Source organism: Chanos chanos, chromosome 4 (genome assembly GCF_902362185.1).
Source record: "Chanos chanos chromosome 4, fChaCha1.1, whole genome shotgun sequence".
Lineage (NCBI taxonomy): Eukaryota > Metazoa > Chordata > Actinopteri > Gonorynchiformes > Chanidae > Chanos > Chanos chanos.
Genome location: NC_044498.1, coordinates 33,679,866 through 33,693,052, shown reverse-complemented (window position 1 = coordinate 33,693,052; position 13,187 = coordinate 33,679,866). Strand labels below are relative to the sequence as shown.

At 40.8% G+C, this 13,187-nt stretch overlaps 1 protein-coding gene across 1 annotated transcript in view; it reads left to right on the top strand.

Annotated features, from left to right (window-relative positions):
* The window catches only part of eys (eyes shut homolog), a 151,984-nt gene that overhangs the window by 32,134 nt on the left and 106,663 nt on the right, over positions 1 to 13,187 (top strand). The window contains exons 16-17 of the mRNA XM_030772255.1: positions 12,422 to 12,655; positions 12,837 to 12,959. Coding sequence (XP_030628115.1) covers positions 12,422 to 12,655; positions 12,837 to 12,959 — 357 coding nt within the window. The remainder of the gene's footprint in view (positions 1 to 12,421; positions 12,656 to 12,836; positions 12,960 to 13,187) is intronic.

Genomic DNA, 13,187 nt, shown 5'->3' with positions numbered 1-13,187 from the left:
GCTTCCAGTTATTGCTGCTGGGGTAGGATGTTGAAAACATGTACAAAACCAAGGTTCCACCAAGGTGTTCTAAAAAAAAATTATGGAGCTTATTTTGAGGCAATTGTGCCAAAAACCTTCACATTATAACACAAATATCACAAAGCTAAAGCTGTGAAAGCTTGATTTGCTTAGAACATTACACTGGCTTCTTGAAATGGAGAAGGATTCAAGGAGACCAAACTGAGCAGTAAAATTCAGATTCTTTTTTTGTTTTTTTAGAAGAAGAATGGTATAAAATACTGAAGCTTTTTTTGCTGGAAATCTACAGGCAGGCTCTCACACTGTGATGAATCTATGCATGCGTGTGTACGTGTTTGTGTTTGTATGTGTGTATATATGTATGTGTGTATGTATGTATATTCAGGAAAATCAACATCTAAGTCTATCATTGCTCAATGATTCACATTCTGACAAATCATAATTACTATTATTTCATTGTGATATATCAATGATATAATGGACATTACTCTTGTTATTAAACAGGACAGATATATGAAACTTTAGTAATCAGTCCTGGTGATTCGAGGCCAAATCCACTGATTGAACTATATTTGAAAGTTTTGTATTATATAAATTAAATGATATCATTAAATGAAACTATATTGTTTGAAGTTGGAGTGTAAAGTGTTTTGAACACTGTTTGTTCAATATTAATGCATATAATAACATTAGGATATTGCAGCTTATTATGACAGGAAGTGTGGCATTCAGACATGCTTGAAGTATGTGTATTTTCTCACTGTGGCCTGGAATAAATGTGATGGTGTTAGGAGCAGTAGAAGGATGCTCTAGTGCGTTGAGACAATGAAAATAACTCATGGCTATGGGACGGGAAAGGTAGTCCCATTTGGAGATGACTGCACTGTAAGTGTGACATTCCTTCATGCAACATTAACCTCCGAGTGAATTGCATGCACAATTGGTTATTAAATACCGCTTCTACATTTTGTTGGAAGCACTAGCTGTCCATTAATAATTCAGAGGAACACACATGATGGAAGGAGAGAAGCTTTAGAGACCATCATACCAGCTTTTCTTTTCTTTATTCTATATACCTTTTTTGTAGAATACATATCAATTAATGTCTATTAATGAGCCACAAGAATGTTTCTCTGCAGTTGACATGTATGTACATGATAAAGTGTCAAAGTCTTCATCTTAATTTTGATAAATTTGATCCGTAGCACAGAGCCATGTGTTTGAGATCACAATATGTTCAATAATTGAAGAGCTTACATTGTCAGCCTTATTTACAACAGGTATTGATCAAATATTAGTTAGTGTGGGTGGCTGTGTTTTATTTATAAGAAGGGTTATTGACGTGGCCATCCATCAGTGACACACACACAGTGCAGTCTGAACCAAGACAGATAAATGTGGAGTAGATCAGCCTTACAGGATGGGTCTTTCTATCAGTGCTTCAGTCCATTTGCATACTGGACAGCAAGGATACTGCCAGAGGAAGAATCAATTCCTCATAAATCTGTGGCAGAAGGGATGTCTTTACCTAATAAAACATAAAACATACATAAATGGCTTGAGCATCGTGAAACGAACATTTTACGGCTCTGCTAACAAGGCTGTAGAAATCTGTCAAACAGTGGTTTTATAATAGAAAGGCTTTTGCCATGTAAAATGTTGTTCTAAAATAGCAAAAAGAATGATATTTGTTTGTAGGGGGCACCTTGAATTTGATTTGGAAAGCTGTCTTTGTTCTTATTGAGGGATAGGAAGGAAAAGATTGCATGCTTGATGTCTACTTCTGCTCTCTTAGTTTATGTTAAAAACAAACCGTGAACACGTTCCGCAAAATAAAACAAGCTTCACAAATTTGACTGGTGCTTATAAATAGCTGAATCTTTATAAAGATCATTGAGTTTAAGAAATAATGGAGAAGAAATAATGGGGGATTGTCACGTGTTGAGAGGCTAAAGGGATCTATAGGAATTCATTATTTTGCCATGGTTTGGTAATCAGATAAGACAACCATATCTCCAGTTTTCATTATGCTGATTAATGTAGGCGGATGCACATATACCAGATGGCTAGAATACACAGTAATCATTAAGCAGTGAACAAGAACATCATCAACTTGACAGGTATCCTCAGACCAGTATCCTGTTTGTGTATATTCAGACTAAAATTGTGAAAGGTATATAAGTACATCTCTCCACTACTGAGAAACTCAGAAATATCAATTGAGAGTATATTATCATAAGTAGCAAATGGTCGTGTTATAAGTGATATAGTGCTGAGTCACTGTTTTGATGAATCTGCTTTGAGGCAATAGGGAACCCTAAAACAGCTGCCAAGGATTTACTTCAATTTGAAATAATCACTTAATGGCTGCAGAACTATGAAGCCTTTTAGTCTCCTAAACTGAAATTTGATTCTGTAGCACTCTCTACCTTTGTTCAAGTAGACATCATGTGAGAAACATGTTCATTTTTTTTAATTGCTCCACAGATATTTCAATTAAATTCAATACATGCTCCATTTGTAGCACTTTTTACAATAGCCATTGTCACTAAGCACCTTTGCAGTACACCAGGACCGAATGACTTGTCCTACATTTCGGCAGCAAGACCCAGTATCTCTTGTTCGTAATTTATATTTTATGAATGAGTTACAAGGCCATTAGACTCATAGACTTTCATCACAGTGTATTCTGACTGTCTAGATTTACGCGTTTGCTGACCTGCCGGATATCGTATCAGTATTCTAAACAGGATCCTGCGAAATGAAAATATCATCTGCAGATGAAAGATGATTTTACACTCGTTCATGTGACCGTATCAATAATAAGCACAACTTCATTACACCACCTGCACTTATTCTTGACATGTGTCACAATGAGAGATTGTCAGTGATTTTTTATGTAAATGAGATCAACCTGCGGTCAGCTTTTCTCTCCAGCTCACTCTTCAAGGACAAATTAAACACAGACACACACACACACACACACACACACACAGTCTATCTTTCATTAATGTAGCAGACATGGCCACTGTGGTACAATGACTACAAACATATGTCTCTTGTCAAACTCTGTTTATATACATTGTTTACATGGCACCATGCTGACTGTGAGCTGCAGTGTGTTGGCACATGTGATCGTTTTGTGTGTTTTCTGCATGAAGAGAAAGCCTAGTTTGGCCATTTTGCATGGATAAGACATCTCACCAGTCAAGTATCCTCGGATCTGTTGTAAAGTTTTCATCTGAGTTCCCTCAGTTCAATGCAACTCAGCTCATCACAACTCATGACAACTCATCGAAACTCTTAAAAGCTCAGCTCAACTCATCATGACTCATCCCAACTCATCATGACTCATCCCAACTCATCACAACTCATAACAACTCAGCTCAACTCACAACAGCTCGGCTTAACTCATCACAACTCATCACAACTCAGCTTAGCTCATAACAGCTCATCTCAACTCATCACAACTGAGCTTGGCTCAGCTAAGCTCAACTCATCTCAACCCAGCCTGTTTTAATTTTAATTTTATGTATGTGTGAGCAAGAATTCCAGAGGAAAGCCTTCCTAATGGGAAAAACTCATACTCCTTAGTCTTGTTTGGAGAAACTCAAACTATTTTAGCTTATCACCTAAAATTGTCCATTTAATTAAGTGTCTTTGTAACTTCAAATTGTATTTTTTTTCTTACAGTCTTTGAGTTTTAGACAGATCCAGTGTATACTGTAAGAGACAAAGTCATTTATCAGGCCTCCGTATATGATAGTTCAGACCATGTTAGGTTCTGTGCGGTACCTGAAGATCCTGCTATTAAACTATGTCATGGCCTATTGTCACGTGTAATTCAGAACAATGATACAAAACCATTCTCCTACACCAGTGCTAAATAAGTGAAATACCAGTCCGGTTATTCTCTGCATTTACTTTTAATTTAAGGATGGTGGTTGCCGCAGACTCCACAGTTTGTATTGATTGCATCATGACCATATTGGAAGGGGAGTCACAGGGGACATTGTTGTCTTGGAAATTGGTTGCTTATTTTCTCTGTTTGATATTTAGCAGATGACCATAAAAATGAAGGTGATGAATTAATGCAAGAGAGACAATGTCTTTAAAAACTTAAAAGAGCACTTTTCGAAATGCCATCATAATGATCACTTGGCAGATAGAAACTCAAATATTAGGATACACTGAAAACACAGAGAGCAAATGCACAGTATACCAATTTGGTCTGGATAAATAAGAGCAAAAGATAGATTGCAAAACAGATAGAGGACATCTGCTATGGGCTGTTCATCTGTGTGTGTGTGTGTGTGTGTGTGTGTGTGTGTGTTTGTGTGTGTGTGCGTGCGTGCGTGTGTGCGTGTGTGCTTGTGTGTCTGTGTGTGTGTCTGTTTCTCCCTCTCTCTGCTGTGTCTGTCTTTGCTGTCTGTGCCTGTCTCTGGTGTGTGTCTGTGTGTATGTGTCTATGTCTGTCTGTCTGTCTTTGCTGTGTGTTTGTGTGTGTATGTTAGTGTGTGTGTGTGTGACTGTGTCTGTGTGTATGTGTCTATGTCTGTCTGTCTGTCCCTGCTGTGTGTTTGTGTGTCTTTATGTCTATGTAACTGTGGGGATACAATATTGGCTTTGATCTTGGTCATCACTGGATTTGTCACTGGCCTGTTTAATGTAATAAATCAGAGAGCCAATGACTGACTCTTATTAAACATGATTAAATGATCCACTGGGCTGAGGCCGCATGTGCCCAGCAAGCTCCCAGAATCAATAACAGCTTTGTAAAGTAGCTTTTGAGTGGAAAACAAAGTCATACAAATCCTAATTGGCTATGGGATTAAACCAACCAAAGGGACTGCAGTAATGATCTTTTCTCCTGCATAGGCTTTACTGGCCTGTTCTATGAGGTAAATCTGAACGATTGTGAATCAATTCCATGTCAGAACAGTGCAGACAATGCTAACACATATACGTGCTTCTGCCCTGAGGATAAGTGTCCTCAGTAGCCTCTCCAGAGCTGGTTTTAGAGGTTTTTTTGTTGTTTTCAGTTTTTTTGTTTTTTGTGGGGGCAGAAATAATCTCAAAGCCACAAAACATTCTGTGGAAACAAAGCATTCACAAAACAAGTGATTGTAAATATGAACAAGAGTTTTAGAAGTCACACTGAAGGTGCAGACTTTTGATCTGATACTACCAACTCGCAAAAACAACTGATGTTTCAAAAGGCCAATTATAATTCATTCAGGTAAAATATGTGAGATGTATATTTGCATTCTTGGGAGAGATGCATTCTTGATAATGCTTTTCACCCTGCCCCGGAAGCATTTATGGTAAATGTTCTCAATGGTGGGCAACTGGGTGCTGTTTTCACCACCTGCTGGAGTGCATTATGATCCGATGCAGAGCAATTGCCATACGACACAGATGCAGTTGGTGACTAAGTTCTCAATGGTACAACGATAAAAGTCCACCAGTATCCTGGGACATGGGTGAGCTTTCTCAAGGCTGTGCAGGAAGTAAAGGCGCTGTTGCACCTTTTTGATCAGGATGGAGGTGTTCAGGGACCAGATGTGGACACCAAGGAGTTTGCAGCTCGATACATGCTCCGGGACAGCTCCGTTCATATAGATGGGGATGTGTATGTGGCTCCTAGCTCACCTCAAGTCCACAATGATCTCCCTGGTCTTCTCTGTGTTAAGGGCCAGGTTGTTGTCGCTACAACATGTGACCAGGTGCTGGACCTTGTCCCTTGTCAAGATATGTGAGGAAGATGTCAGCTGGCTCTCCCTGAGACAGAAGACCAGGAAAGCACCGGGTCCAGACAGTGTCTCTCCCTCCTGTCTGAAAGCTTGTGCTGGCTCCAGTCTTCACACGGATCTTCAACAGATCCCTGGAGAGGTGTGAAGTCTCTTCCTGCTTCAAACGCTCTACCATCATCGCAGTCCAGAAAAAACCCTCTATCAAAGAACTGAATGACTACAGGCCGGTAGCTCCGATGTCTGTGGTCATGATGCCCTTTGAACAACTGGTCTTGGCCCACCTGAAGAACATCACAGGACACCTGCTGGACCCCCTGCAGTTTGTCTACCAGGCAAACAGGTCAATGCATGACGTAGTCAACATGGGACTGCACTACATCCTGCAACATCTTTACTGCCCAGGGACATACGCAAGGATCCTGTTTGTGGACTTCAGCTCGCCGTTCAACACTATCATCCCAGAAATTCTCTCCTCCAAACTCTCCCAGCTCAATGTATCCCCTGCCATCTGTCAGTGGATCACCAACTTCCTGACATGCAGGAAACAGCAAGTGAAGCTGAAGGATGTCACTGTCTGGCAATCGAAAAGTTAGCACTGGTGCTCCCCAGGGATGTGTCCTCTCCCCACTGCACTTCTCCCTCTACACCAACGACTGCACCTCCAAGGACCCGGCTGTTAAACTCCTGAAGCTTGCAGACGACACTACAGTCATCGGACTCCTCCAAGATGGTGATGAGTCTGCATATCGGCGGGAGGTTGAACTGCTAGTGCTCAGGTGCAACCAGAACAACTTGGAGCTGAACACGCTCAAGACTGTGGAGATGATCGTGGACTTTAGGAGACACCCCTCATTACTGCTCCCCCTCACAATGTCCAACAGCCCAGTGTCAACTGCGGAGACCTTCAGGTTTCTGGGTACTACCATTTCCCAAGACCTGAAGTGGGACTCCATACTCAAAAAGGCCCAGCAGAGGATGTACTTTCTGCAGCAATTGAGGAACTTTGGTCTGCCACAGGAGCTGTTGTCTAACTTAACAGATTGGAGTCTGTTAGTCAGAAAGTCCAGTTGGAGAGTGATGTGCTAATAGCAAAATGGCTAAGCTTGGAGATCAGCTTTGGGGGGGGGTCATAGTATTGAATGCTGAACTGAAGTCAATGAACAGCATTTTGATGTAAGAGTTGGGGCTGTCCACGTGGGTCAAGGCAGAGTGGAGTGCTGTTGAGATGGCATCCTCCGTTGACCTGTTGGTGCAGTAGGCAAACTGATGACGGTCCAGAGTAGTGGGCGGACAGGATTTCAGATAAGATAGAGCCAGTCTCTCAAAACACTTTGCGATAATGGGGATGAGTGCAACCGGGTGGAAGTCATTCAGGGCTGTGACATTGGAGTGCTTTGGCACTGGCACAATGGTGGCAGTCTAGAAGCTCGTGGGGAAAACTGCCTGGGCCAGGGACAGATTGAAAATGACAGCAAAGACCCCAGCCAGCTGCCCCGGCACAGACTCTGAGCACACAGCCAGGTATGCCGTCCGGGCCAGCTGCCTTCCGTACATTCACCGAGCTCATGGTGGTGCAAACATCAGTGGTGGAAAGTGAGAGAGGCAGTTCACCAGGTGGGAGATCCACTTTGTTCAAAGCAAGCATAGTTGAGCTCATCAGGGATGGAGGCAGAGCTGGATGGGGGCACAGTACTGGATGGTTTGAAGCCTGTGATGGTCCGTATGCCTTGCCACATGTGCCGAAGGGTCTGAGGAGTTGAAATGCTCTTCGATCCTCTGTTTGTATATGTGTTTAGCCTGGGAGATTCCCCTCCTCCCTGGTCTCCAGACCTGAAGGCTGCATCTCTGGCTTTGAGCAGGAGGTGAACCTCTTTGTTTGTCCAGGGTTTCTGATTGGGGAAAGCTTTTATTTATTTTTGTGTTGTCACTCTGTCCACACACTTGTTGATGTGATCCAGGACAGAGTTGGTATATGAGTCAGTGTTAATCTGAGAGTCTGTGGTGGCATGGGCAGCAAACATACTCCTGTCTGTGTGGTGGAATTGGTGCTGAAGAGCAGAGTCAGCACCCTCTGACCAGATCTTGACTGTCCTCATTGTGGGTTTCACACATTTAATAACCGGGCTGTACTAGGGAAGCAGGAACAATTAAAGATGATCAGACTGTTCCTGGTGGGGGAGGGGAGTGGCTTTGTAGGCGTCAGCCACATTTGTGTAGACATGATTCAAGCTTTTATGTCCTCTTGTGGTGCATGAGACATTTTGGTAAAGTTCTGGAAGCACGATGTGTAGGTTGCAGTGATTGAAGTCTCCAGCAACAATAAAGGCCCCATCTGGATGCACCTTGCTAATAGCGGCACTCATAGCTACTTTAGCATTTGCATCCAGTGGTACATAAACTGCGGCATCAATGATGCATGTAAACTCTTGTGGTAAATAAAAGGGTCTGCACTTTTCAATCAGGTATCAGATCAGCAGTGCAATAAGAGTCAGCATTGGTAGAGTCTGTGCACCAGATTTATTCACATAGATGCATAAACCACCGTCCCTGCTTTTACTTGTTGCTGCTGCAGCTCTGTCAGCCCTGAAGACTGTGTGCCCCTCCAGTTCCACCGTGTTGTTTGGGACATCATTGTTTAGCCATGTTTCCAAAAAAAAGAAACATGAAGTTGTAGTCCATAAGTAGGGTTCAGCATCAGCATTGGTAGAGTTTTAGTTGAATCGATCAAACTGAGAATTGAAAATTTAAATAAACAGGCCTAGTCAGTACCTGTTGTCAGTTCAGGATTAGCACGTTTGTTCAGAGCACCAGAAATTTCTGCTCAACATATAAGGCAGCACAAAAACCCAGACATAAAAAGACATGCTTAAAATGTCTATATCATTTTCTTTATCCATGAATCCGTGTTATTCTAATTGATTGTCATGGTTACCAACCGATACACAGACAGGATGTGTGGGAAAAAGAACCACAAAGAAAACAGCATAATTATTTCAGTAGGCAAAATTGTTAGTGTACCTCAAGATCAAAACAGTCATAAACACACAGGTATGTCTTTAGCTGAACCTTGCAAAGTCTGCCTGTGTCTAGACATGGGCTCAAGGTGAAGAACATTTGAAAGAACAGAGTGGAAAGCAAAGCTCAAACCTAAAGGCCCTTTGTGCAGCTATAGGAAGTTGTGTGAATATGTGCATCAGTGAAGATGCAGGACAATCTAAGTGATGAATAAAGTAAAGAATGTAAGCATTGAAAGATACACAGTGTGAGTAGGTAAATGAGTGAATACGGGGATTCAGTTCAACGGATCACTCTACAGACATGATTGGAATGAATGGGCAGTCTTATGCTAACTCAAACACACTACCAAAGCATCATCAAAATCTACAAAGTCTTGGTTTTAATAACATTGATTAATCTCAATACATACAAGTGTGGATGATGTATAAAATTGGAGTATTTTCTCAGTCAAATTTGTAAACGTCTATTGTTCATTTTTGATAAAGGTATCTCTTAGTTAAACAATGTAGTCGCATTGTAAAATGACACAGTCATTTATGCCATTAAGTTTTTAGGGAAATAAATCCATACAATTTTGCTAATAATTTCTTGGCTCAGTCAGTTCGCTACCTGTGAGACATACTGCTGATTAAACCCTGATTGTGAACGAGGACTGTTATGCATTATTAATGAACTCAGAGTAATTGTCAAATTTTATGACATGGGGAGAGGTGGAAATTGGTTCCATGGTCAGTTTGAAGAATGATGAGAATTTGCCCTGCACCGATGGTGCTGATGGGCTAGCATTAGTCATGGGCCTTCTCTAGCCGCAGCCAGTGACAGAGCTAATGACAGTCATTTTGTAGCGTGACCATGCAGTGGAATACGTTTATGGGAGCATAAAATGTCAGAAATTTCAGTTGAGCACTCTCCTTCACTTCATGGCATTAACCTTTTATCTTTTTTTTTCTTCTTGTAAGTAAGAAATTGCTAATATAGTAACTCATGTTTAACGACCTGTCAGAAAGCAGTAATCATGTGTTTTATGAAAACAAAGTTTATTTTCATCAGCGGCGCCTGTAACCAGTGCGATTGGTCAGGGTGTAATCTCCTGACAGATGTCCCTTGGGAAACCCATCTGTCTTCATGCATTGTTTTTGGTATAGGCATTGCAAGCTGAGAGGTCATCTTTAAAAAAAAAAAAAAAAATGCTGACTTTGAGATGGTCCTTTTATTGACTGTTCAATGTTCATACAGTGTAAGTTATGGTGTTTTTCTGACTTAATATGTCTTTAATGAAATGATATACACTGTCTTGATTTAACTTTAGGGTTTCAGGGTGATGCCTGCGAAATTAGCTCTGATGAGTGCGGCAACGGCTTCTGTGCAAATAGCTCCACATGTGTTGACCTTCCGGAGGATTACGCGTGCATCTGCCCACAGGGATTTGCTGGTAAGTGCTTGATGTAATCAGTCTCTATGATTTCTTCATTGTTACATAAGATCATTCTAAATTCTCTGAAAGCATTTTCATGAGCGTGCATACGGACAGTGACCAGCAGAAAGAAGAAAAAAGCATGTCTGTTTTAGGTTTTCAGTTAATTTCGGAGCTCATACAACATTATTAGAATACAAATTACATTGTTCGAGGAAAGAGTGAATGAGTCCACTTAGAGACTAATTCGTTTTTTACTTCATGAAATGAGGATTTTATTTGTTTGTGATAATCATTGATTACAGCATACCAAAATGTTGCTGTACATAGATTCCCTGTTAGCCACTTTCTTATTTCCTGTCTGATGTACCCAATTCAGAATTTCTCTGAAAGGTTGTTGTTTGATTCCAGGCCTTGTTCAGAAATATTAGTCCAAGTCATTTAGGCATATCATGCGCTGAAATCAAACACGTGTAAATTTGTTCAGAATGTGAACTCCAACTCTAGTGTGGTACACACTATAAACGCCAGTATGTGTATGCTGTTGAAAGATAAGACAGTAGCTTTGTAGCTTTGTTCCTGTCTCACAGCATCACACAGACCACTGTGGCAGGTCCCAAGCGTCCTCTCCAAAACTGTTAAAGAGAAGAATGGATACTGTGGCTGCACACACTGTCTTTTCATCACTCAGAGTGGAAAGCTTGTGCCAAGGCAATGCACTAAGAACACATTTAAATGTTACTGGTATAGTTTATTTATTTAACTGTATTATTTTTAGGCTCCTCAGAACCATTTTTCTTTTCTTTTCTTTTATTACCAAGTGAAAATATGTGGTCTATATAATGATTAGATAAAAAAATAAAACTAACAAAATCCAACATTTCAGTCCAGTCCAACACAGCCATTTTCTCTTTGTTTAAATGGAACATCCTGTGCAACCAGGTACAGTACAAATCTTCATCACTGCTGAGAAGACAGTGAAATGACAACACAGTCCATAATATCCCAGGAAACCTTAAAAATGCCATAGGGCATAGAAAGGACAAGCTCTCTATCCTGTTAGATCTTTGTCACAGAATAAAACTTGTCAGCATACCCTGCTTTATGCCTATGTGTGATAGAAGTAGTACTGACATAGTCACAGTGAAGGTATTACGCAACGTGTATAATTGCGCTACCTTCAGTTTCTGTCAGAGGCATTGTGCTTCACTCGTGTCCTCTTTGATAAGAGGCCTTGGAGACTTGCATTTGCAATTATGCGGCATTTGATTTGAGTTGTGACAATAAGGTGCGTTTGTAGGCTGTGACCTTTAAGTACCCTTGATAATTGTTTAGCTCTTGTGTTTTTATCTGTTGTCCCTGAACCAGATAAGAACTGCTCCATGGCTGTCACTGATTGCACATCGTTGGATAAGTTGTGCAAAAACAATGGCACATGCTACAGAATGAAGGGGGAATTTAACTGCAGGTGTCTCCAAGGTAAAATATATTTCTTATCAACATGTCTTTTTTCTTTTGTTTCTTTTTTATATCCAAAGTTATTTACAGAAGACAACAGAGGCTCTCTTTGCCATTCGTCAGCATGATGCATGAGTTTACATGACTTTGATAAGGCAAGGGCATGAAACAATTTCATCAAACAGCAGGCTTCTACTCTGATGGTTTGATATTCAAATCATAAGACGTAGCAATCATTCACTGCCATCTTTTAAGCTATGACTGTATAGCTTTCTTTCTGTCTTTTTTTCTTTCTTTCTTGCTTTCTTGCTTTCTTGCTATCCTGCCTCCAGGATGTTTCAGCCTCTTGAGGTGTTTCCTCTGTACTTATGTCAATCTGTTGAAACTTTATTGAATTGTTCATAAATGCATGAACAATGAACTAAACTGATGATTTCATGGACCAGACAAAGCTTTTAAATTCAATTATAACAGCGTTGCTGCGTCACAAAATGTAGCACTACACAATGAAATGTTGTATTTTTAACTGGAAATAGCCCTTTCAATTGTCCATCTGAAATGTATGCAGAAATCTTGATGTACAATTTTATATGGTCTCCCATGCATTCGATTCAGGTGCAAGCATTTAGGATCACAAAGGAATATGCCAACATTTGTGTCTGCTGAATGCATTGCAATTGATGTAGAGTGGTAAAATTGATGTCCATCCTTTCAAGATAGTGCACATCACTCAGCTCTTTGATCCTGACACATGCAGGATTTAGCAGGGATGACTGTTCCATTCCTGTGAAGAACTGTGTGTCAGATCCATGTGACCCAAAGGGGACCCATCACTGTATGGAACAGATGAACGGATTTATGTGTGTCTGCCACCCTGGATATACAGGAGCTCTCTGCCAAACTCCCATAGAACACTGTGTAGAAGGATTGTGCCATTATGGATCAAAATGTGTGGATCTCCCCAGAGGTTTCAAGTGTGAATGTTTACCTGGTAAGCTTACATGACTGAATGGTAGAATTACTTTGTTCCATCCATCCATCCATCCATCCATCCATCCATTATTCATACCGTGGATAGGCCTTCTTTAATGTGAAACGTTTCAGACTGCATAGTAACAGTAGGTTATGGATTCTGTCACCATGTGCAGTGTAAACTGTGTCTTTTCTGCCAGGGTTAACTGGGCAATTCTGTGAAGTAAACATTGATGACTGTGAAGAGAGGCCGTGTGGAGCCCTTAGCATTTGCAGAGATGCCATCAATGCGTACAACTGTTTCTGTGCACCAGGCTTTATTGGTAGGTTAACTGGCAAACACCTCTCTGAGAGTTTTCCCCCTTCCCTACACTTTTAACGAGTTGATTCTCCTAACTGCCCTTGTGGGTAAAGATCTTTGGCCACCGTGTTGTTCAGCAGTGTAAAACATTAGATAACCCTTGACTTATCAAAGAGAATTTCCACCACAAACTTTATCTAAACGGCAACATCATGCCTTTTGACATCCTTTTGACTGAAAAGAAAGATTT